The 23,428-nt window shown below is 52.2% G+C and overlaps 4 protein-coding genes across 11 annotated transcripts in view; 1 reads left to right on the forward strand and 3 right to left on the reverse strand.

The window, feature by feature from the left end:
• RNF123 (ring finger protein 123) overlaps window positions 1-7,913 on the forward strand; it is a 32,840-nt gene extending 24,927 nt beyond the window's left edge. For 6 of the 7 annotated variants that reach the window (XM_047774426.1, XM_047774405.1, XM_047774438.1 and 3 more), the window contains 11 exons: window positions 355-429; window positions 581-668; window positions 757-844; window positions 944-1,028; window positions 2,369-2,508; window positions 2,612-2,800; window positions 2,890-2,965; window positions 3,200-3,284; window positions 6,866-7,008; window positions 7,157-7,460; window positions 7,547-7,913. In XM_047774426.1, coding sequence (XP_047630382.1) covers window positions 355-429; window positions 581-668; window positions 757-844; window positions 944-1,028; window positions 2,369-2,508; window positions 2,612-2,800; window positions 2,890-2,965; window positions 3,200-3,284; window positions 6,866-7,008; window positions 7,157-7,460; window positions 7,547-7,667 — 1,394 coding nt within the window. In that variant the 3' untranslated portion in view covers window positions 7,668-7,913. The remainder of the gene's footprint in view (window positions 1-354; window positions 430-580; window positions 669-756; window positions 845-943; window positions 1,029-2,368; window positions 2,509-2,611; window positions 2,801-2,889; window positions 2,966-3,199; window positions 3,285-6,865; window positions 7,009-7,156; window positions 7,461-7,546) is intronic. The other variant, XM_047774444.1, reaches the window with a different exon arrangement.
• Window positions 3,628-6,490, reverse strand: AMIGO3 (adhesion molecule with Ig like domain 3). Its single transcript, XM_047774507.1, has one exon. It carries the CDS (start codon window positions 6,150-6,152, stop codon window positions 4,626-4,628), a length of 1,527 nt encoding a protein of 508 aa, XP_047630463.1. The 5' UTR covers window positions 6,153-6,490; the 3' UTR covers window positions 3,628-4,625.
• Window positions 6,629-10,338, reverse strand: GMPPB (GDP-mannose pyrophosphorylase B). The gene is made up of 10 exons (XM_047774527.1): window positions 10,199-10,338; window positions 9,966-10,102; window positions 9,762-9,842; window positions 9,623-9,671; window positions 9,342-9,484; window positions 8,979-9,137; window positions 8,814-8,892; window positions 8,612-8,739; window positions 8,346-8,528; window positions 6,629-8,267 (listed from the first exon to the last, which is right to left on the reverse strand). Exons 2-10 carry the CDS (start codon window positions 10,092-10,094, stop codon window positions 8,136-8,138), a joined length of 1,083 nt encoding a protein of 360 aa, XP_047630483.1. The 5' UTR covers window positions 10,095-10,102; window positions 10,199-10,338; the 3' UTR covers window positions 6,629-8,135.
• A 349-nt stretch (window positions 10,339-10,687) lies between these two features.
• The window catches only part of IP6K1 (inositol hexakisphosphate kinase 1), a 62,016-nt gene continuing 49,275 nt past the window's right edge, over window positions 10,688-23,428 (reverse strand). For both annotated transcript variants that reach the window (XM_047774514.1, XM_047774520.1), the window contains exons 3-6: window positions 20,040-20,250; window positions 17,428-17,609; window positions 14,691-14,866; window positions 10,688-14,131 (exon numbers count right to left, since the gene is read on the reverse strand). In XM_047774514.1, the coding sequence (XP_047630470.1) occupies window positions 13,598-14,131; window positions 14,691-14,866; window positions 17,428-17,609; window positions 20,040-20,250 (1,103 nt within the window). In that variant the 3' untranslated portion in view covers window positions 10,688-13,597. The remainder of the gene's footprint in view (window positions 14,132-14,690; window positions 14,867-17,427; window positions 17,610-20,039; window positions 20,251-23,428) is intronic.

A 23,428-nucleotide genomic window follows, 5' to 3' on the forward strand; every position in this document is an offset into this window, starting at 1 on the left:
GTTCCAAGCTGGGCTCAGCAGTTTATATCTGGAGTAGGCTGTGCACTGTCAGGCCCCTGGCCTGTTCCCTGCTTAGGTAAAGCCTTTGTCCTCAGAGGTGGAGCTGTGGGTGCCCAGGGGACTGTGGGCACTGAGATGGGTTTGAGGCCAGGCAGGAGTCTTGCCAGAACCTACCCCAACCCCCGCAGTGAGTCTCTGACTTAGTCTCTTAACAACTGTTCCTGAAAGCCTTGCCTCAAGTCCCCACATGCCGGCTTGGCCGTGGAGCCTGCTACCCAGACCAGCCCAGCAAGGGGTGTGCTGCCTCTGGAGTCCACACTCCCAATCAGCTGCTCCTACTCCCCTACCCTGCAGGCTATGAAGAGACCCTGACCCGCCTGGCTGCCATCCTTGCCAAGCACTTTGCTGACACACGCATCGTGGGCACTGGTGAGGCGCCCTCCAGAGGGCTCAGGGGGACAGGGATGGGATGGCACCTCTGGCTGGCTGTTTTCTGTGGAGAATGCCAACCAGGTGGGCAGGAGGCATGGGTATCAGGGGTCATGCCAGGCACCTGCTGAGGTGTGGCCTGTCCCAGCAGACATCCGTGACTCACTGATGCAGGCCCTGGCCAGCTATGTGTGCTACCCAAACTCCCTGCGGGCCGTGGAGCGGATCCCTGAGGAGCAGTGAGTGGGGGTCTGGGGCAGGGGGGCACGCACTGTGCCCTGCGTGGCGCTAGCCTCACCCCGTGCCTACCACCCATTGCCCTCGCAGGCGCATTGCCATGGTGAGGAGCCTCCTGGCTCCCTATGAACAGCGGCCCTGGGCCCAGACCAACTGGATCCTGGTGCGGCTCTGGAGGGTAAGCCTGGCTGGAGGGGAGGTGAGGGGACATGGCTGAGACTGGCTGGAGGGGGGCATTACTTGCCCCATTAACCATCCCCACCTTACCCCCGCCCAGGGCTGTGGGTTCGGGTACCGCTATACACGGCTGCCACACCTGCTGAAAACCAAACCTGAGGACGCCAATTTGCCCAGCCTCCAGAGTGAGTATCCAGGTTTGGTAGGCTGGGGGCCCTCACCCACTGCTTTTTTGGGTCCTCAGACTTTCCCACTTCATCCAGCCCCAGTCCTGCCCTGACGTTGGGCCCCAAACTCCCTGTCTGTCCCCTTGGGTTTCTGTTTTCTTGCTTGCTCCCAGTCCAAGGACACTGGGACTGTTCCTCATTGCTGTCCAGTCCCATGTGTGCCCTTTGGTCCTGAACACTCTGTGTGGGTTACTACAGTGAAAAGGGGGAGCAGCTTCACAGCCTGCTGGCAGCTCGTTCAAAGTAAGGACCCTGTCCCTTGCCCTCTGAGCCAGCTCCCTGACTTCCAGCTTCATCCCAACACCATATTTTTCTGCCCTTTCATTTTCATCTACTGCTGTCAGACCTTGGATACCTGAGTCAAGGCAGGGGCACAGACTTAAGATTGCCCAGGGCCCCAAAGGGTGTCTGTGGGGCTTCCTAGAGGAAGTGGCCTTTGGTTGGGAGCGAGGTCTGCGTTTTCTTTCCTGGCCCCTGTGGTCCAACAAACCCTATGAGCCTAAAGACCTTCATTAGGCCCAGCCCAGGGCCTTGGGCTGTCTTGCTTGCAGAGTCTGCCTGCCACACGCTGTGGCCCACGTGGTATGTTTCTGCCCTTGTGGGCAGTGTTTGGGCCTAATGCATCCCCAGAGCTCAAGTGCCTTGCACAAAGTCAGAGCAAGCCCTTGCCAGTTGCCTTGGTCCTGCCTCTAGGCTGGACCTGAGCTGCAAGCGGAGAGCAGCACTGGGGCCAGATACATGCCCTTCTGCCTCAGGAACTATTGATTTCCACAGAGGAGGTATGCCCAGCTGGGTGTGGCTGAGGTCTCTGGTTACTGCTGCCTGTCAGCCCAGACTTGGCTCCCACCACCTGGGCCTTATGCCAAGGCCAGGCCAAGGACAGCAGAGGACAGTGGAGTCTGGCAGGGCCCAGAGTAGGCTCTTGGGTAAAATGGCCTTGGTACAAGTGAAGAGGTATCTAGGTTGCCATGTCTGGGTCTAGCCCTCTCTGGAGGGCGGGCATGTGATTGAGAACTTGCTGGGGATCAGGCTGGTGCTAGGGAACCGCTCTAGAACTGGGGGTGGGGGTGGGAAACAATTGCAGCCTGTGGTTTGCCCGGCAGAGGGAGGGGGACAGATTTAGCCATAACCCCCAAGCAACACTGCACCATGTCCCTTGCCTTCATGACCTGAGCATTCCCAAGGAGCCAGACATCTTTCTGTTCTTAAATTTATGGCCTAATGAGTGAGGACAGACGCAACAGTCAGGGGCCACTGACAGGAGTCCCTGATGACATCCCCTCCCCATGCCCATGTAGAGCCCTGCCCTTCCACCCTGCTGCAGCAGCACATGGCAGACCTGTTGCGAGAGGGCCCTGACGTGGCACCTAGCTTCCTCAACAGCGTCCTCAACCAGCTCAACTGGGCCTTCTCTGAGTTCATCGGCATGATTCAGGAGGTGGGTCATGGGGCGGGGGGGAGCTTATGGGCCATGGTGTTGCAGAAGCAAGTGTGGCCAGGCCACTCACTGCTCTCCACCCACCCACCCGTCGATGACTCAGATCCAGCAGGCTGCTGAACGCCTGGAGCGGAACTTCGTGGACAGCCGGCAGCTCAAGGTCTGTGCTACCTGCTTTGACCTCTCGGTCAGCCTGCTGCGTGTCCTGGAGATGACCATCACACTAGTGCCTGAGATATTTCTCGACTGGGCCCAGCCTACCTCGGAGATGCTGCTGCGGCGTCTTGCACAGGTGTGTCCGTCTGGGGCAGGAGGGTTGGGACCCTGGGGACACCTCAGTAGTGAGCCCACCCATCCACCAACGGGCCTCTGTCCTCACAGCTGCTGAACCAGGTGCTGAACCGAGTGACAGCCGAGAGGAACCTGTTTGACCGTGTGGTCACCCTGCGGCTACCTGGTAAGGACCTAGATGCCCTGCACCCAACACACCACGGGCCTTGGCTCCTCTGCCGGAAGCAGTGCTGTCGAGTCTTTCTTCAGTATGAGGACAGTTGGGCTTAGCACCCCCAGCCCCGTTCAGCCTTCCGTGGGGAGAACAGTGGGAAGCCTGGATGATGTCAGCCAGGCAGGGATGGAGCCCCTGCAGCAGGAATGGATGGGTAGCTCACCCCCTTGCTTCCCTTCCCCTTAGGCCTGGAGAGTGTGGACCACTACCCTATTCTAGTGGCCGTGACAGGCATCCTGGTGCGGCTCCTAGTGCATGGCCCAGCTTCAGGGTGAGTGCTAAGCTCCTGTGGGAGCTGGGCTTGTCTGATGGGGAGGGAGCTGGGCAGGGCCTCTCCGAAGCCGATTCGTCATTTCTCATATGGACCCCAGCATCACGCTGCAGACGGAAGGAAGCTAGTGAACTGCCAAACTAGGTGGCTGCAGCAGCAGCAGCTCAAGGTGGGAGAATCCTGGACCACAGCAGAGCAGGGTGCCCTGGCCCATGGGGAAAGCCCCTGGCTGTGGCCATAGCTCAGGCAAGGGCAGGGGAACCAAGACTTTGGCAGGGACGGGTGCCATCCTGTAATGTCCAGGACAGCACTGCTGGGGTTAAGAGCTGAGAACACACACTGCTACCTGCATCTGCAGAGGCTCCAGGAATGAGCACATACTGCCTTTATTAGAAACTCGAAGATAACTGGATCCAGGACATTTGTGGGGATCCCCCCCAGCTCATTCCCTACTTGGGAGGGGTTCCCCAGTCCCCACTTCCCTGCCTCCCTGCAGTGGGAGTGGTGAGGTGCTTATGAAGCCAGGGCACTGCTTCCGCCATTAGGCCAAGACCAGTGCCAGCCCTTAAGAGGACTCTACCCTCAGGGGACAGGGAGTTCAGGCTCAGCCCTCCCATCTTAACCATGCTCAGCTGGCTTTTTACTGCTGAAAAGCTGGGAGCACAGACCATGGTGCCCCTTAGCGCTGACTCACAAGCTTGTGGGGAGATTCTGCTTAGAGTGGCCTGCAGTGCCTCTGGGGGTCTTTTGAGAAGGGAGATTTCATGCCTCCCCACCAGACTGTGCTTGGACTTGTGAAGCTTCAAGTAGGTTGAACGTTGCTGCCTGGAGAGTCGTGCATTTCACCAGAGGGCGGGCTGGTAATTCCTTGTTCCATTCCTGGGATGGGGACTGAGTCTTCCTCTGAGGTTCTCCTCCTCTTCCCCTGTGGGCCACTCCCTTCCAGTCCCCTCGGGAAGAGAAAGTTGGTCATGCTCCAGTTCTTCACCACCGCTCCTCAGCTGCCTCAGCCCCAGCGAGTGAACCTGGGGCTCTTAACGCAAGGCTCTTCCAGATGGGCCTCGATTCCGGTCCTCACAGGACACTTGGGCAGGAGATCCCAAGGAAAGTGGGCACAAGCAGGCCCTATTAGGTCCTGTACTAGGGAGGGACCTCAACCCCTCTACCAGTAAGTGGGGTTACTGTGGTTTATGTCAAGGCCCATAAGAGAGACTGGAGGACCAAGCCTAGTCCCTCCCACCAGCATCTGGCAGTTCTCTGGGCAGCAGCAGGGAGCAGGGCAAGCAGTGGGTAAGCAGTGGCCTGGGGGGCCGAGGGTGGGGAGGGGTGGCCCTAGGCAACCTAGGTCATCACCAGGCCCTCAGAGCCTGTGGAGCTAGTGGACTCAGAACCCACCTTGAGCCGAAGCCCCATGGGATTGTAGAGATCAAAGTCCTCAGCTATTGCCAGTTGCACACGACCATTGAGTCCCCTTCTGCCAGGCTCCAGAAAGACCACATGCTTGTGGACACTGGCCTTGTGACTGGGTGCATTAGGTGGCGTGGTGCTGAGCACTGAGGACTGCGCACTCAGGTCCTGGAGTGGGCTGGGTGTTCGGGGCCAGCGTCGGCAGCGGCAGGTGCGATGGTAGCAGCGGCGACAGCCGGGACAGGGTGGTGCGAACAGGTAGAGCAGCACAAGCCCTAGGCCCACGGCACAGCCCAGCAGTGTAGTAAAGCCCGTGTTGAAAGCCTCAGGCTCAGGGTGCAGGAAGTGTACACTCACGTTGTACTCATGCGTCTGGTTGTGGTGCAGATGGGGCCCAGTGGCCAGGCACACAAAGACACCCTCATGCCACAGCTGCACGTTGCTGATGGCCAGGGTGCCATCAGCCAGCACTGCAATGCTGCCATTGCGAGATCCTGGTGCCACCAACAGCTCATGCTGTGGTGAGACCCAGGCAATGCGCCCAGCTGGGGCGCTGGTGTTGCAGTGCAGCTTCAGGGACTGCCCCACCTGCACGTGCAGCTGCTCTTCAGGCCGCTCTATGCCCCCAGCCAGGGCAGCTGAGCAGTTCTCAAAAACACGGCTGTGCTCAAAGAATCGCACTCTAGAAGCAGGTACCTTGAAGGCCAAGCACATGTATTCACGCGTGAAGTCGCTCACAGCGCTGAGCCCCCGCTGGCGCCAGCGCTGCAGCAGGTGGTAGAGGCGGCAGTCGCAGGGTAGCGGGTTGTTGTGCAAATAAAGGCCGTTTTTGAGGAAGGCTGGCAGTGCGGCCAGGTCAGGTACAGGGATGTGTCCCAGGCGGTTGGAGGAGAGATCCAGAGTACGTAAGTGGGTCACCTCCAGACCGTGTAGGTGGTGGAAAGAGAAGGACGTGAGTTCATTGCAGCCCAGGTAGAGACGACTGAGTGTGTCCAGCCCTCGGAAGGCATGCTCGTCCAAGTGTGCCAGGCGGTTATTGAACAGAAATAGCATCTCTAGTGCCCCCAGCCCATCGAGGTCGTTGCGGCCAAGTGCCCGCAGGGCGTTAGATGATAAATCGAGCAGCCGCAGGCTGCTGGCATTGGTGAAAACTCCGCGACCTAGCACTTCTAGCTCGTTGTGATTTAAACGCAGGGCGCGGAGCCGGGCAAGGGGGGCCAACCAACCAGGGTGCAGGCGCTGGAGCGCATTGTGGCTCAGGTCGAGGTCTGCGGCTGCGGCTGGTAATGCAACTGGCACGTCCTGGAGCCCCAGGCCAGCGCAGCTCAGCAGGTCGGCAGCGCAGACACATTTGTAGGGGCAGTTATGGGGTGCAGGGGGCAGGAAGCCCTCGGAGTCCAGGGTGCCTAACCCAATGCGCAGCATGCACAGCAGTGTGCCCTGTAGTACCAGCCGGGCCATGTTGGCCACTGCTAGGGATGGGACAGGGCGGTTCCGAGCAGGGAGCAGCTCCGAGACTCACCCACTTGGGCTCTGGCGGGGCGCTGAAAAAGGGATAGACAGAGGCGGGATGCAGGCTCCACCTCACAAGGCCAGCGGCTCCAGCTTGCAGGTTCCAGGTTTTGAGTTGTGAGCTAGGGCCACACTTGGCTCATCACTCCCTTCCCGGGCTTCCCCGGCTTTCCGCCTTCCTGAGCGCTCAGCTTCTAAATACTCTTCCCCTGAAGGCGCTTGCCCTGGGGGCGGAGCCTCAGGCTCGCATTGGCTCCCGTTGGAGGGGCGGGGCAGCGCCAACCCCGGGCGGTTTATGGGCCCTAGCGCGACCGCCAGACAGGGGGGGCCATTCTGGCCCCAGTGGTCCAGCCTGTGCTTGGCTGGTGACTTTCCACAGCGCCCATCTTCCGGAAGAGTAGAAGGGGAAGCCTGGGAAGCACACCTTTGAGCCACAATGTCCTTTATTTGTTTTCTTTAAACGGTTAAGCTGTGTGACCCTTTCCTGCGATGTAGGACTGACTTATGGGGGGGGGATTGGAGAGAAGCAGAGTGATGAGGTGGAATGAAGGGGGCAATAGTGCCAAGTGGGCAGGATTGTCACACACTTCCCACCCCTCCAATAAAAAGCGATTTCAGACAGACCCAACTTTCTGACAACCTCTACACCCTCTCCCACCTAGGATAGAGAGAGCCACATCAGTGCTCCTAGCTGATCCCTGCTTCCAGCTCCGCTCTATATGCTATCTCCTGGGGCAGTCAGAGCCCCCTACCCCTGGCACTGCCCTACCTGCCCCTGACCGGAAGCACTTCTCCCTACAGAGCTGTGAGTTGGTTGGGGGTGGGTCAGGGAAGAGGGGGATTTGGGGCTGGGTCAGGTCACTGGTCTTAAGAGCAAATTCCCAAGCTGGAATTACTCAAAAGGCCCTGGGTCTTAGGGCCATATTTTACTGACGCCTCCTGCCACCCTCTAGACACAGATTACATCAGTGTTGAGGAGCTGGCCCAGGTGGAACAGATGCTGGCACACCTGACCACTGCGTCTGCCCAGGCAGCAGCTGCCTCTCTGGTGAGTGGGGCCACAGCACCCAGGTTCACATCCCTCAAATACATATCAGCACAGCTGTGTGCAGTGTACTGCCAGTTGTCTAGGCATCCAACCTCAGCCCACCCTGCACCCTGCTCCCTGCAGCCCACCAGTGAGGAAGACCTCTGCCCCATCTGCTATGCTCACCCCATTTCTGCTGTGTTCCAGCCCTGTGGCCACAAGTCCTGCAAGTAAGTGGGCCCCATGGGAACAGGGGGCTGGGCAGGGGAGTAGCAGGGATACACAGACCACCCTCATGCCCTCCCCTGCTATATAGAGCCTGCATTAACCAGCACCTGATGAACAACAAGGATTGCTTCTTTTGCAAAGCCACCATTGTGTCTGTAGAGGACTGGGACAAGGCAGCCAATGCAAGTGCCACTTCCTCTGCTGCCTAGACCCACCTCACCCACAGAGCAGGAACCTTCACCCTTGAAGTCAAACTCAGGCTGGGTCCTATTTATGAGCTCCCCTTGCCCTGTCTCCCAAAGCTCGTACCCACCCACCCATCCCGCCCCAGCCCCCGCCCTCAACCTTCTTGTCTGTGTGTAACCTTGTTGGTGGGAGCCCAGCCTTGCCCTAATTGTGCCTGAGCTTGACTTTCAGTCAGGGCCACAATGAGCATTAAATTATTATTCCATACAGTTCTTGCTTGGCCCTTCTTGAGGGAGTGGGCTTTGTGGGGGATACCTAGTGAGAATCCTGCCAGGTGATGTCCATGGGAGAAGGCAGGTGTCCAATAGCTTCACCCTTGTCCAATCCTCCCCTGCCAAATGGCAGTGAGTCCAGGGCTTTCTGATGTGTTGAGCTAGTGTTCCCTCTGGTGGTGGGGAGAGGGGGTGCTCAGCCAGCCCCGCAGCATCCCTTCACATGATGATACGAGGCTCCGGAACCGACTCACCAATAGATTTGTGGGGCAGCACACTGGCCCCGTTAAGGTAGAGCTCATCATTAACTATGACGTCCTCGCCCAGCACTGTCACATTCTCCATGCGCACCTTGGGGGAAGGGGCCAGGCCTTGTCAGCAAGATGGGCATTCCCACCCCTTCCCATCTGGCCCAGCCCAGAGTCTTACCCATTGGCCCACTCGGCAGCGCCAGCCTACAATGCAGGACTCAAGCCAGGAGTGGGAGCGGATGTGGGCATCTCGCAGCACTGTGCACCGCCGGATACACACACCATCCTCCACCACTACACCAGGACCCAGGCTCACATTGGGGCCAATGCTGCAGTTCTTGCCAATGCGGGCACTAGGGTCCTGAGGATAGTGGGGAAAATACAATTGAGCCATTTATCCCCTGAGATTGAGGAGGCTGATAATGGGCTAGGGAAGGGTCTCACCACTAGCACGTTGCCCACAATGCCAGGACCTGAGCACAGTTGCTCAGGTTGCTTCTGTCGCAATGATTGCAGGAAGAGGCACATGCCTGTGAGGAAATCCTTGGGCTGCCCAATGTCCATCCAGAAGCCTATAGGGAGAGAATGCATCAGGGAGCTCAGCCCAGCCACAGACCACCCCAACCCTGTGGCCTCTCTGCCTCACCCTGCAACTCCATGGCATAGAGCTGCCCCTCCTTGGCCATGACCGGGAAGATCTCCTTCTCAATGGACGTGGGCTGCAGCTGTGGGAGTGGGCAGCTCATGAGCAGGGTCATGGCAGTGGTGGCCTGCCCTACCCCGGCCCACCCAGCAGCAGGCTTCTACACACCTGGATGCGCTGCAGCACTGCAGGGCTCAGGATGTACATGCCTGCATTGATCTTGTTGGACACAAACACCTGTGGCTTCTCCACGAACCGGTGAATACGGCCTGTATCAGCCTCACACACCACCACACCATACTTAGAGGGCTCCTCCACTTTGGTCACCTGAGTGCAGGGGGACCTCAGACCTAGTCCAGGGCTCCTGAGTCTTGAGGTACATGGTGTCTTATATCTGGGATTGTGCCCCCAGATGCATAAAGGCACATACTGCATGGTTCTGCACCCAAAACATTGGGGCAATTCAAAGCTGGGAGGTGAGAGAGGCTGGGGTGGGGTGGGTTATCGGAGAAGAAAGACCTGTTTCCTTACCAGAATGGAGCCCTCCTGGCCATGGTGGCGGTGGAACTGCACCATGGCTTGGAAGGGAAAATCGCAGATGACATCACTGTTCAGGACAAAAAAAGGCTCCGCAGTCTCAGAGAGCAGGTCACGGGCCAGTGCCAGGGGTCCAGCTGGGGAAGAGCAAGAGGTCACCATCATCTTCCAGGTCTGAGCCTCTGGACCCAGGCTCAGCAAGCCCCATGCAGGCAGAGTCTTGCCCCTCTCCTGGCCCTAAACCCTCCCCAAGGAACCTTCTTGTCTCTACTGACCTGTTCCCAAAGGCTCCTCTTCATGGGACATGGAGATTCGGATTCCTAGCTGGAAGGAAGAAGGCCCCGTTAGGTTCCTCCTACTAGGGTGGGAAGCTGAGCGGGGACCAAGGGAAGAAGCCAAGAATCCGTGCCTCACCCTTTGCTCCTGTGCCTTCATTTCCTTCTCCAACACCTGAGACATATAGCTCACGGCCAGAATCACGTGATCCACGCCTGCCTGTGGGAATGAACAGTGCCGGCCTTCAGGCGGGCTCAGCCGAAGGCACGGATCCCTGCCCTCCTGTCGCTGGCCGTCCCTCACCCTGCCAAATCCCACCAAGACCCCGTCCCTGGGCCTTACCGAGGCCAGCGCCTCCACTTGGTGCAGCAAAATGGGCTTATTGCAGAAATCCACCAGCGGCTTCGGTATGCTTAGCGTCAGCGGCCGCAGGCGCGTCCCGTAGCCACCCACCAGGATCAGTGCCTTCATTGCGCCTGCTGGAGGCCAGAGTGAGTCCCGGGCTCCGAGGTGTCCGCGGCCCGCCCAGCCGACCCCTATGACACCCTCCCGCTCCCTTCACGCTTCAGACTGACCAACTCTTGTTCTGCCTTGTCCGCGCAGTCCGCGTTGACGCTAGGTCCAAGTCAGCGGCAAGCTAGTACGCGACGCCGAAGCGAAAGCAGCGAGCTGCCAACTCTGGCTGGCGTCCGCCAGTGTATGACGGGAGCCCGGGCGGGCCAATCAGCTGCGGCATACGTGGCACGGCCATCGGCGTCGGATTGCCGCGACGCGGTATTCCGGCAGACTCAGCCAATGAGAGCGGAGCGCGCCTGGCTGCCATGGGGACCAGGACCCGGATTCGCGGGTCGGCTTGCCATTGGCGGATCCAAAGGCGGAGCTCGCGCCGCAGGCGAGGCTTCCGTTCTCTCGGGCCCAGGTCAGCCGCACCCTAGCCGCTTCCGGCCCCGCCCTGCCGGAGGAACTGGGGCGGGGCCGAGGGCGCGAGGAGGCAGGGCTGAACTAGGCCAGTCCACCCCGAGTTTCTGGGTTTTTTGGTTTTTTTTCAAAGACACGGACACGCCTCAGTTTCTAGCGGCTTTATTTTGACATACACGACCTCAGACACAAGCGGGGCGGGCAGCGCTAGGTGTACGGAAAGGGGCAGGCTCGGCCCAAGGCTCGAGCACCCCCTCTCCCGCGCTCAAGGTCCCAAGAAAAAGCAACCGCGCCCGGACACGGCCGGAGCCAAGTGTAGTATCCGGGTGCAGGGCTCGGGCAGCGTGGACAGGCTTAGGCAGCTTCCAGCAAAGTGGAGCAGAGAGTGGTCCTCGAGGCCAGGCCTTACAGTTCCCGGAGAAGCAAAGGAACCAGGACCTTCCCAGGATTCTCCCAAATTTTTTCCACTAAAACATTAAATCTGCACAAAGACCAAATTGAACAGCTCTAAAGTTCAAAGCATTCTGCACCTAGGAGTGTGCACATGGCCAGCCGTGAGCAAGTGAGCAGTGGCTACATAACTAGCTCAGGCCTTTGGCCCCTTAGGAGAAACCCCACGCCCACTGCACAGGACCGGACATGAGAGGGGTGGGGTCCCCAGCAAGTTGCTACACTGGTCCCCTTTCTTTTAAGCACCGCCCATCCCACCCCGCTAGGGGGCTGGTGTCGACTTGGCCCAGGGAAGCACTACACAGAGGGGTCGCTTGAGCGCCCCAACCAGTGATCCCGTCTTGCACTTTGGTCCCAAGTTGGGGCTGGGGAAACAGGGCCTGGCAGGGACAAGGCTCTCTGGCATGGAGCAGGGCAAAATAGTGGCAAACAGCATGTGCAGATGCGCATGCCCACCACTCATCAGATAACAAGGCTGGGTCTCCCAAGTGTTCAAAAGTGCTGAAAGAAGGAGGGACCCTGCCCTGGGGGAGAAGCAGCAGATCCCAGCCCTGCTCAATGCCAGGAAAACGCTGACTATAAGTGGGTACAGCCTCTCGTGATGAAGAGCAGAATGGGGGCAGCATCTGCTCCCAAAATATAGGAACTCAGGAGGTACAGCACATCCCCAGGCTGGAGAGGTTCCAACAAGGGGGTCCCAGCTGGCCCCCAAACCTTTGTCTTGGCCTCTGCCCTGCCAGGAAATGACTATCCACACTAATGAAGAGCTACTGCCCCTATGGCTGAAGCCACAAAATAGTACAAGAGAAAAGATGGTCATTACTAATCAGAAACAGGCAAGCTGCCCCCTCCTAGCCCCAAGAAATGGGAACCTGCCCACCAATGGCACCAGAGAGATGGGATCCCATCTAGGAGCCCATTTAAGATGAGTGGGGCTGCATCTCTATGGACCATGAAATTAGTCCATTACTTACCAAAGCTTCTTACAGACACAGGCTGGCAGGCTTACCTCTAATGCCCAAATAGGGACATGCCACAAGTGACAATGACAGTGGCCCTAGGCTTGGAGGTTAGGGCACTAACCTTGGCAATGGCTAAGTGCGAGCAGTGCCACCTCCTGACCGCATGTTTTAGAGGTAGCAAGCCTCTGTGCCATTCAGGGCTGGCATCAAAAATTACTAAAACCCTGGGAAAGGAAGGGGTCACCCCTTGGGCCTTCACTGTGCCACTGTCACTGTTGAGTGCTGAGGGGACCACACTCAATGCTCACAGAGAGGGTACTGGGCCAGCAGGGAAATACCTCCTCCAATTCATTCTGCTACCAGTTTTTTATAAAAAGGTAGCACCTGCTGAGGAAGGGCACAGGGGCAAAAGCTCACCTCAGAAATGGTAATGAGAATATCTTGCTGAGGGGAAGTGTGAAGGAAATCAATATTTACTAATGAACAAGGCTATACCCCAAGGGAAAGATCCCAAGAGACAGGGGCTAACAGATGGACAAATGGACAGACTGATGGACCCCAGTACCGATAAGACAAAACTCTCATTAGCAGAATCTGGACACTTGCATCCAGTGCCCACACCATGTCCCTATAAGCAAACAAGCTTAAACTTCTCCCTCACAAGCCTGGAGCTCCTCACAATGGGCTGCTGCCTTGAGCTTGGCCTGGGAGAGGTGAGACCCTGAGGAGACCCAGCAGCCTTTGAACCCTGGGAGGAGAAGCCCATCCAAGGCAGCACAGCTGCCCGAGCTAGAGGAAGAGGACTCCTATCCACAGCACAAGAACTGCAAATACTGTCTGGGCCAGAGCCACCAGAGACAGAGGCCTGCTGGAACACTGACTCTCCTCAGTAAATAGAGCAGGGCCCCCTCCAGCGGGAAAGAGGGGATGGCCTCCTTAGGCAAGGGATCTCTTGGTGAGAAAGGCTGACTGGGTTGTGCAGGCATGAGGAGGAGCAGGTTCAAATGCCATACACTGCCCAGGGAGCCCAAGACCTGCCCTCGGCCATAGCTGGCTTCAGCACAGTTTCATAAATCTAGCCTCATACCACGGTCAGAACCAAAAAGGATGTGTCCAGCTGTGTGCTGTTGGCCCTGTGGTGCCCTGGGGGCATCTGCTAAAGAGCCACGTGATGCAACACAAGATACAAAGTTCCCCAAAAGATGGGCACCCAACCTTCTAATTCTGAGGAACAAGGGATGAGTGAGCATAGAGGGGCCCTGCGCCATTTCAGGGCTTCACCCCACAACCAGCAGGACCCTGCAGTCACAGACCCCAAAAACCTAGGCAAGAGAAACCAGTGTCCAAGGACAACCTGGCCCTGCTGCCAGGCCCACCAGGGGCACCTCCTCCTTCCTCAGTCAGCATGGACACAGCAGTCAGAGCCACAGAGCTAAGAAGCCTGGCTGAGAGGATGTGTTCTGCTCTCCTTCACTTTATATATATGGAATTTCCAGGCTACAGCTAAAAACATTTCTTTTAGTTTACACCAAAGAGAAATATAACCCTTTAAAAGCAAGTCTGTGTGTCCTCATGGCAAGTTCAGAGCAATGGTCCCTGCCTGCGGGTGGAGTGGAAGGGGTTTTGGGGAGCCCAGAGCTGGGCCTACTGGTTCTCGTCCCGCATCTGTTCCATGATGCTGATGAGGTTCTCCAGGCCAAACACATAGCCTCGGTCAGGCCCATCGTGCACAGTGGGGTCATCCCGGAAGCCCTTGAATGTGCTGTGTGCAAAGTCGATCATGCGGACATCCACCTTGGGTGGAGAGGAGGGGCCTGCCTCCGGGCTGGTGCTGCTGGGACTGGTGCTAGAGCCACAGGGTGATGCCACCTCAGGGAGCCCTGTGTCCAGGTGTTTGAGACGCATCTCAGACCGGCGGTCCAGGTAGGACTCAGACCGGCACTCCTTGCCATCGTAGATGACAAGCAGGGAACTGGAGTAGAACCGGTAGGAGGCCTGCCGCTCCAGCACAGCTTTCAGGCCCCGAAGTTTGCTCAGGATGGGCTCAAAAAGGTCACGCCGCAGGTCCAGGCCATTGTGCAGGTACTGATAGAGGGCACTGCGGAAGCCTTCAATGGAGAGCCCTCGGCCATAGTACTTGTTCCTGCAGAGGTAATGCCCTGTGTCCAACTGGTACACCTGAAACCCCAGGAGACAGGCGGGTGAGTACCTGGAAGGTCTGATGATCTCATAATGTCCTGGGCAAATACTGTCTGGAAAGTACTTCTGACCAAGCTGAGCTTTCCAGTTGAATCTTAAACAACTGGAGTGGGGAGACCAAGTTCACCCTAAGTTTTCCTATGGTAAAACCAGGAGAATGCAGAGACCAAGCCTACAGGTTTTCTATCATCACATTTGGAACCCTCCTCCAAGCTGCCCTTGGGGGACCATCTGGACTCAAACTAGGAACATCTTGCTGACAGACAAGAGTCTAACTTGCCCCAGTATCAAGTTAACAGGCTCTCACAGTGGTTCTGCACTGGAGCCCAGCTCAAGGTCCCCAAGTAAGAACAAGAGGGCTCAGGGAACATAGCTATAAAAATGCACTCAGCACCCTATGGGTGGGGGACTCACCCTCTCTAAAGAAATTCTAGACCATTGTGGGCTAGGAGGACACCTGGCATGGAGAGAGGGCAGGTACACATGCAACCCAAAACACACAAACAGCAGCACCTAGGCTTTCACCAAGGTGACTCACCTGCATGCCACAGACCCTGACACCCAGCGTCGCTGACGTACTCTGCTCACACTTCCGCATCTGCCTGGCCGCCTTCTCAGCTGATGCATCATCACCGTGCTGCCGGGTGCCCATCTTCAGGTCCAGCACACAGGGGCACTTGAAGTGGTGCACCACATTCTCAAGCAGGAGGAACTCTGGGCCGCAGTCAAGGGGAATAATAACCATACTCACCATCAGCCCCAACCAGGAAAGCACAATCAGGTTTGCCTATAAAAAGGGCCATTCTCTTCTAATGTAATCTCTCTCTACTCACCCTTACAAACTCTCAAATATGAATTTCATGCCACTAGCTTATTATTTCTTTAAAAAAATTATTACTATTTTTTTAGGGCTGCACCCACAGCATATGGAGGTTCCCAAGCTAGGGGTCCAGTCAGAGCTGTAGCCGTCGGCCTATACAGAGCCACAGCAACGCAGGATCCGAGCTGTGTCTGCGACCTACACTACAGCTCACGGCAACACCAGATCCTTAGCCCACTGAGGCCAGGGATCAAACCTGCATCCTCAAGGACACTAGTCAGATTTATTTCCACTGAGCCATGACAGGAACTCCCAATTTATCAATGACAACTCCTATTCCTCCTCTGCCTCCAATCCTCTGGTAAACACTATTCCACCTTCTGTCTCTACCAGTTTGCCTATTCTAGGTACTTCATATAAGTGGAATCATATAATATTTGCCTTTTATGTCTGGCTGTTTTTACTTAGTAAATTGTTTTCAAGGTTCATCCATATGGTAGCATGTGACAATATTTCATTCTTTTTTGTTTTGCTTTTTAGGGCCACATGTGTAGCATATGGAGGTTCCCAGGCCAGGGGTGGAATCAGAGCTGCAGCTGCCGGCGTATACCACAGCCATATCAACACACGATACTTAACCCAATGAGCAAGGCCAGGGCTCGAGCCCTTGTCCTCATCAATACTAGTCGGATTCGTTTCTGCTGTGCCACAATAGGAACGCCTATGAATATTTGTTAATGTCATCATTTTTATTCTTTAGATCTGTCTTGCAGGCATATCATAAATAAACCAAAGAAGATTTGGCAGTTTCACATATATCCCTGGCACCATCAGTAAACCAAGGCCCTGTTCAATCCAGTGCCTCACTGGGCCTAAGAATAAGGATGAATTCTTTGTAGCACTACTACAAAATGAGAAAACAGATATAACACTCCCAAACAGGAATCTCTAGAAAAAGCTGGATTTAAAATTTCTACCTTGGGAGTTCCCGTCGTGGCGCAGTGGTTAACGAATCCAACTAGGAACCATGAGGTTGCGGGTTCGGTCCCTGCCCTTTCTCAGTGGGTTAACGATCCGGCATTGCCGTGAGCTGTGGTGTAGGTTGCAGACGCAGCTCGGATCCCGCGTTGCTGTGGCTCTGGCGTTGGCTGGTGGCTACAGCTCCAATTCAACCCCTAGCCTGGGAACCTCCCTATGCCGCGGGAGCGGCCCAAAGAAATAGCAAAAAAAAGACAAAAAAAAAATTCTACCTTGACATTTTCTGACTAAACTTCAAACCAGTGGACTATATATTCGAACTTATCTCTTAGTACTTCTAGGATGTTCTACTCAAAATGGCTCTGTGGTCCTGTCCTCCTGGCATTTATATCAATGTCCTCATCTAAATCTCTTGTCTACAATAATCTTAGATAAAGGTACAGGCTTGTCATATGTCTGCCAAAAGTCATCAGGGCTCACAGCCTAGACCTCAATTCCACATTTGGGACCATGAAGCAAACACAAGGTTTTGGAGAAAAAGATTCTCAGCATCACTCTGATGATGAACATTTTGACATCCCCTAATTATTTAAAGAGTAACTTACAATAAAAAAAAAAAACATTAAATGTAGCTTTTAATTTGTTTCCCTGTCCCCTATAATCTACCAACAAGTGATAACAGATCTTCAAGAAGGCTACATAAATATCTCACAATGCCTCAGAGCATGGGCTCTTGAATTCTGCTTTACCCAATTCACTGGTTCTGGGCACAACTCTTAACCCCCCTGAGCTTTCATTTACTCATCTATAAATGGGAATCATAATAGTTCCTCACTCAAAAGACTTAGGAAAACTGAGTAAGTACATATGCAGTGCTCAGTTCCTCAGAATCATTTATTGTCTACTGCTTCAAAACACTAAATGATTTTAAGAATTCTCATTTCATAATAGTTTTTTGCTTTTACTATCTTTAAAACATTTTAGGTTGTACAGGTATGCTGCTTATCTTTAAGGAAAAAACCAACCCAAATCAAACATATTACTTTCTAATTATTATCTTTTGGGAGGGGAGAGATACACATGCGTATCCATGCCTAGTGATTTAAATTTAAATTTTAATTAATTACAAATTCAGTAACTTAGTCTCAGCAGCCACATTTTGGTTACACAATGTGGCTAGTGGCTATCATACTTTTTAGCACAAATACAGAAAACTTCCATTGTCACAGAGAGTTCTACTGGACAATTGTTCCAGAATGCCAAGTTTAAGCTTCAGTCTTACCAGCCCCAAAAGGCAGAATAAACATGTTGATGAAAGTAAGAACAAAGAGGAAGAAGAGCCTGTGGAAAAGGGATATAAAAACAAAGGATAGGCTTTTGAACAGAGAGAGCACTGGCCAGGGTCCTGCAAAGAGGACTAACATAGGACCCGTGGTTCCAGTAGCAGGTGCTGCTGGAGAAGCAGTAACAAGGATACTGTAGAGCTTTCGGTCCTTGGACTCAGAGCGCATGCGGCTCAGCTGCTGCTTGTGACAGCGCAGGCTCCAAGGGTTGTGGCTGATCTTCTCAGAACTCAAACCACTGTTGCCATCCAGCATCTGGAAAGGGACATCCGAGTGGCTGTGTAGCTCCACCTTTGGACTCTTTGCCTCCTGGGGGCTAAGAAGGAAGAACATACATATTGTTAAGGGGCTCAGACAAGTCAGCCTCTAGGGTTTCACTACACAGGGTGTGTAGACCTGAATCAAGTCTAATGTGTAACCCATACCTTCCTGATGGGTGATATGGGGGCATGAGGTCATTAAAGTGAATAAATGGTATAAAGCCGTGTTAAATAAGTAGTAAGGAGCTAGGGTCTGCAGCTCATGTTGCTAAACAGATATGTTCTGAGGCTGGATATAAACTATGTGCTGCCACATGTAAGAAAAGTCCCAATTCTGGAGTTCCCACTGTGACACAAAGTGATCAGTGGTGTCTCTGCAGTGCCAGGACGCAGGTTCACCCCTGGCCCACACAGTTGGTTAAAGGACCTGGCGTTGCTGCAGCTTTGGCACAGGTCACAACTGTAGCTCAGATCTGATACCTGGCCCAGGAGCTCCATTTGCCGCAGAGTGGTCAAAAAAGAAAAAAGAAAGAAAAGTTCCGATTTCTTTTTTTTGAAAAGTTCCAATTTGAACTTCTAAGTCACAGAGCATCCTACTGACTAAAACTTACTTTTGATTGAGATTAAATATGTATAAAGTAATTTAATCATAAAATTTTGATATGTTTCAGGAAGCTCACATTATTTTTTATTTACATTAATTTTTATTATTATTTTTTTACAATTCAGCGGGGTTTTTTTTTTTAGTATATTCACAAGGTTATAAAACATCACCACTATCTAATTTTTAGGACATTTTCATAACCCCCAAAACAAACCCTGCCACCATTAGCAGTCACTTCCTATCTTCCCCTCCCCCTCAGTCCCTGGCATCCACTGACCTTCCTTCTCTCTCTCGGACAAAAAAGATGGACTTGCCTATTATAAACATTTTATATAAATGGAACTATACAATTTGGATTTTCTGTAACTGGCTTCTTTCATTGAACAATGTTTTCAAGGTTCATCCATGTTGCAGCATGTGTCAGTACTCCATTCTTTTTTATTACTGAGTAATATTCCAATGCACAGACATACCACATTTCATTTCTCCATTCATACACTGATGGTCACTTGGGTTCTTTCCACTTTTGGGCTGTTAGGAGTAATGCTGCTGTAAACATTTGTGTACAAGTATTGTGTGTGAATATATTCCTTCAATTCTCTTGGATATATACCTAGGAATGGAGTTGGTAGGTTTAACTTTTTGAAGAACTGCCTAATTGTTTTCCAGAATGGCTGCACTATTTTACATTCCCATCAGCAATGTAGGAGGGTTCCAATTTCTCCATATCCTCATCAAAATTTTTACTATCTTTCCGATTATGGCCACCCTAGTGGGGGGCGGGGGTCACAATTTTTACATGATATTGCAAGAAACATAATTCTGTATAGACTATTTTCCTAATCCTCAATAAAAATTAAAAATTTTTGGTCTTTTTGTCTTTTCTAGGGCCGTACCCACAGCATATGGAGGTTCCCAGGTCTAATTGGAGCTGTAGCCACCGACCTACGCCAGAGCCACAGCAACTTGGGATCTGAGCAGCGTCTGCGACCTACACCACAGCTCACAACAATGCCAGATTCTTAACCCACTGAGCACAGCCAGGGATCACACCTGCAACCTCACGGTTCCCAGTCGGATTCGTTAACCACTAAGCCATGACAGGAACTCCAAAAATCGATATTTAATGCAATAAACTAAACTTCAGGTGCAGCGAAAGGGTTAATAGTTAACATCAGAGTCTCAGAGAGATCAGACATACAAAACTTTATTTTTTTTAGTTTATCTTAATTTACTTTGCCTTTTTCGGGCCACATCCATGGCATATGAAGTTCCCAGGCTAGGGGTCAAATCAGAGCTGCAGCTACCAGCCTAAACCACCGCAACGCAGGATCCGAGCCTTGTGTGTGACTTACACAACAGCTCATGGCAATGCTGGATCCTTAATCCACTGAGTGAGGCCAGGGATGGAAACTTTGTCCTCATGGATACTAATTGGGTTCGTTGCTGCTGAGCCACACATGAGAACTCTTGACACAAAACTTTTAAAGAACACTTATCTGGATGGCCGCTCATTGCCTTTGAGATCTAACATCCCCCAAGTGAGAAAGCAGTTGGAATCTCATCATGGACCAATGCGTTTTTACTTTCTGTCTTCGGATTGTGAGACAACAAAACTGGAAAAAAGCAAGCGTGTTCCTGCTTCCAAAGGGCTGAGAGAACTTCATTCTCTCTTGACCAGCTAAAGCCAGACTTAGAAGCAGGCATCACTGGGGTGATGTGACACACAGGTGGCAGGGTACACCTATGTGGCTGGCCCAAGAACCATCTTCCCCTAACCTTGAGCCCTACTCCCCCATGGTAGCAGGACTCTAGAGATATTCTGAGTATTTGTGCTGACAGAACCAGATGCACCTCCAGCCCTGCTCACCACCCCCCTTACCTCTCTGAGGTTTCAAGAGACAGGCTAGCTTTCTCCTCCTTGTGGTCACTGCCACTTCCTGACCGGTGCAGGCTCCTGCGGGAGTGCTTGCGTCGAGGTTGCTCCCGCTCTGGTGTGTCATCCTGCTCCACAGTCTCACTTTCCACATAAGGGTAGGCCACCAAGTTGATATAACCATCACTGTCCCCCTCAAAACACACAGACACCACGCCTGTTGGGAGAAAAGTGCAGCCAGTCAACAAACTGAGTCCATGCAGCACAGACCGCTGGCACTTTTGCTGTCCCTCAGCACACTGACATCAATCAACTGTAAGAACAATGGCTAGCAGACACCTTTCCATAACATAGCTAACCACTCACCCCCCAACTCTAAGTCCACTATTTACCTTCGGCTTTAGATAAATCTCCATTTCCGATTCTCTTAACTAACCCTCTCACTTTCAACTACTGCCTTCTGTACCATTCGTAAGAATTATATTCCCAAGGTGACATCCACACTCAATATAACTTAGCCCTCTACTTACTCAATTGCTCCCATGTCCTCCTCTAGATCTGGTTTCTTTCTGCCTGACAGTGTCACCTAAAGACTTCTCCAAGACAGTCCCAAAAATATGTCTTCTGACTATACTGAGCATCAGGCTGTTGTTAGCTTAGTGACAGAACTTCTGCCTCACCAAACCACGGGCATTCCCAAGTTGAAACACTTTTTTTTTTCTTTTTAGGGCCACACCCTCAGCATATGGTGGTTCCCAGGCTAGAGGTCCAATCGGAGCCACAGCTGCCAGCCGCAGCCACAGCCACACCAGATCTTCAACCTATACCACAGCTCATGGCAACACCAGATCCTTTACCCACTGAGAGAGGTCAGGGATCAAACCTGCAACCTCATGGTTTCTAGTCAGATTCATTTATGCTATGCCAAGACGGGAACTCCTGAAACACTTTTCTACTTTCCATGATGTACTCATGGAAACAGTTTGTCATGCCCTTTTTATCAAACAGGTTGTTCATGGTTTCTTCTGGATCATTACTAAAGAAGTTGAAACACACCTAGGAATCTAAATCAAGGAGGAGAGTTTTTTGTTTTGTTTTGAAAACAGGTGCAGGCTGCCCTTCATCTGACTTTCATAGCCAACCTTCTGTCAGCTTCACTTCTCCTTATACTTTTGGTGTGCAAAATTAGCATTATAATCTGAGAATCAGTCAGGAGTATTTACGAATGTGTCACTATGCCACACCAAGAATATCCTTCTCTTTGGTCCATTTCTTTCTCCAGAAGGGCAGTGCCCCAGTCCCTTGTCTCTTTTAGGAAAAAAAAAAAAAAATCCTTAAAATATCAAGATGAAATGGATTCTTTTTTATTACATTCCCATTACATTGCTTAAATGTACATCTCACTTTAGTGGGCTTCACATCACTACCCCAGCTTTTTTTTTTTTTTTTTTTGTCTTTTTGCCATTTCTGGGGCCACTCCCGCGGCATATGGAGGTTCCCAGGCTAGGGGTCTAATTGGAGCTCGAGCCACTGGGCCTACGCCAGAGCCACTGCAACACGGGATCCCAGCCGCGTCTGCGACCTACACCACAGCTCACGGCAACACCGGATTCTTAACCCACTGAGCAAGGCCAGGGATCGAACCCACAACCTCCTGGTTCCTAGTCGGATTTGTTAACACTGAGCCACAACGGGAACTCCCCCAGCTTTCTTAAATAGATGACTGCTTCTCTCCTATAGATTTTTGTCTTTGTAACTTCCTGTCTTTACTAGAGCTTACATTTGGTTCAAGCTTGAATGCCCTCTGCTCTACAACAGTCTCTGTTTCTTGGGCTCCTCTCTGTGCTCTGATCTAGAGTGTCCTCCAGGCCTGCCATTCAGCTCCAGTGCTGGGTCCCTTATTGCTGCAGATGACTACACTGAGAGTCATTCCTTCTACAATCCTCTCCTTTCCCCCTTTTTCCTGGTTTACTCCTTATTTGGGTGGAACACATCTTCATGTAACTTCCTAAGAAAAGGTGTTTGGGAGGTCAATTTTCTGAGTCCTTTGCAGGACTTTATTCTACTCCAACACTTGAATGATAGTTTGGCTGAAGACAGAATTCTACATTGTCTGCAAATAAAGATAGTTTTACTTCTTCCTTTTCAATCTGGATGGCTATTATTTCATTTTCTTACCTAACTGCAATGGCCAGAACCTCCAAGTTAAATGTCAACTAAAGGAGTTCCTTCCTCATGGTCTAGCAGGTTAAGGACCCAGCATTGTCACTGCTGTGGTGCTGGTTTGATCCCTGGCCTAGGGACTTTTGCATGCCACAAGCATGGCCAAAAAAAAAAGTTCAAGTACTAATGGAGAGCATGGACATCCCTGTATCATTCCTGATATTAGCAATGAAAAGAACTGTTTCATTACTGAGAATTATGCTAGCTGTAGGTTTTTCACAGATGCCTTGTATAAGGTTTGAGTAACTTTTTTTTCCTTTTCTTTTCCTTTTTTAAAGGGCTGCACCTCCAACACATGGAAGTTCCCGGGCTAGGGTTCGAATTGGAATTGCTGCTTGTGGCAATGCCGGATCCTTAACCCAATGAGCGAAGTCAGGGATCGAACTCACATCTTTATGGATACTAGTTGGGCTCTTAACCTGCTGAGCTAGAGCACTCCAAGCAACTTTCTTTCCATCCCTAGTTTGCTGAAAGTTTTGTTACTGTTGTTGAATACTGTCAAACACTTTTTCTGCAACTACTTAATCACATGATTTTTCTTTTTTAGTTTATTAATATGGCAAATTATATAAACTTTTTTGGCAAGAGAAAAAAATTCACATTTACTTTTCAATAGATTTAAATCCTTGATAAGTACAGCATCACATGGATTGTGTCCAATGGCCTTAGCAGGTAGGCTGCTTTGGAATTTGGCACGAACCATGCCAGTTTCCTTGAGCATGAATTATTTTTCCCCAGATTACTGTTTTTGTTCAGTTTTCCACTAGGAGTTAATCTGTTGTTCTTTGCTTTATACACATAAGCACATCTCTTGCCTAGAGAGAATTCAGTTTCATCTCAAGTATAAATACTGTCAACTTTAAGAACTGTGTGTTCCTTCTGGTTCTAGAGATCCCACTTACAAACAGCAAAAATGGTCTTGGACCACAGCCTCCCAGACATACCTGTTGTTTTAGAAGTCTTGTCCCCAGCACGCCTCCACAGGCTTCAAGATGGCTGAAAGAGCTACTTTAACTTTTGAATACATTACTGCATTACTTAGGTAAACCCTACTTGGTCATGAATAGTATCCTTTTAATACGTTCTTAGATTCAATTTGCTAAAATTCTGTTCACATTTTTTACATCTAGGTTGACGCAGAACATTTATGTTCTTGGAATGGCCATATAGAA

The sequence above is a fragment of the Phacochoerus africanus genome, chromosome 1 (genome assembly GCF_016906955.1).
Source record: "Phacochoerus africanus isolate WHEZ1 chromosome 1, ROS_Pafr_v1, whole genome shotgun sequence".
In the NCBI taxonomy this organism is placed as follows: Eukaryota; Metazoa; Chordata; class Mammalia; order Artiodactyla; family Suidae; genus Phacochoerus; species Phacochoerus africanus.

Excerpts from the sequence above, each read along its gene's own strand:
- AMIGO3 (XM_047774507.1), bottom strand. The coding sequence starts at position 6,152 with ATGGCCCGGCTGGTACTACAGGGCACACTGCTGTGCATGCTGCGCATT.
- GMPPB (XM_047774527.1), bottom strand. The coding sequence starts at position 10,094 with ATGAAGGCACTGATCCTGGTGGGTGGCTACGGGACGCGCCTGCGGCCG. Across the intron at positions 9,138-9,341 it reads GCCAGGAGGGCTCCATTCTG|GTGACCAAAGTGGAGGAGCC; the intron begins GTAAGGAAACAG and ends CCCTGCACTCAG. Across the intron at positions 8,893-8,978 it reads CAGTGCTGCAGCGCATCCAG|CTGCAGCCCACGTCCATTGA; the intron begins GTGTGTAGAAGC and ends CCACTCCCACAG.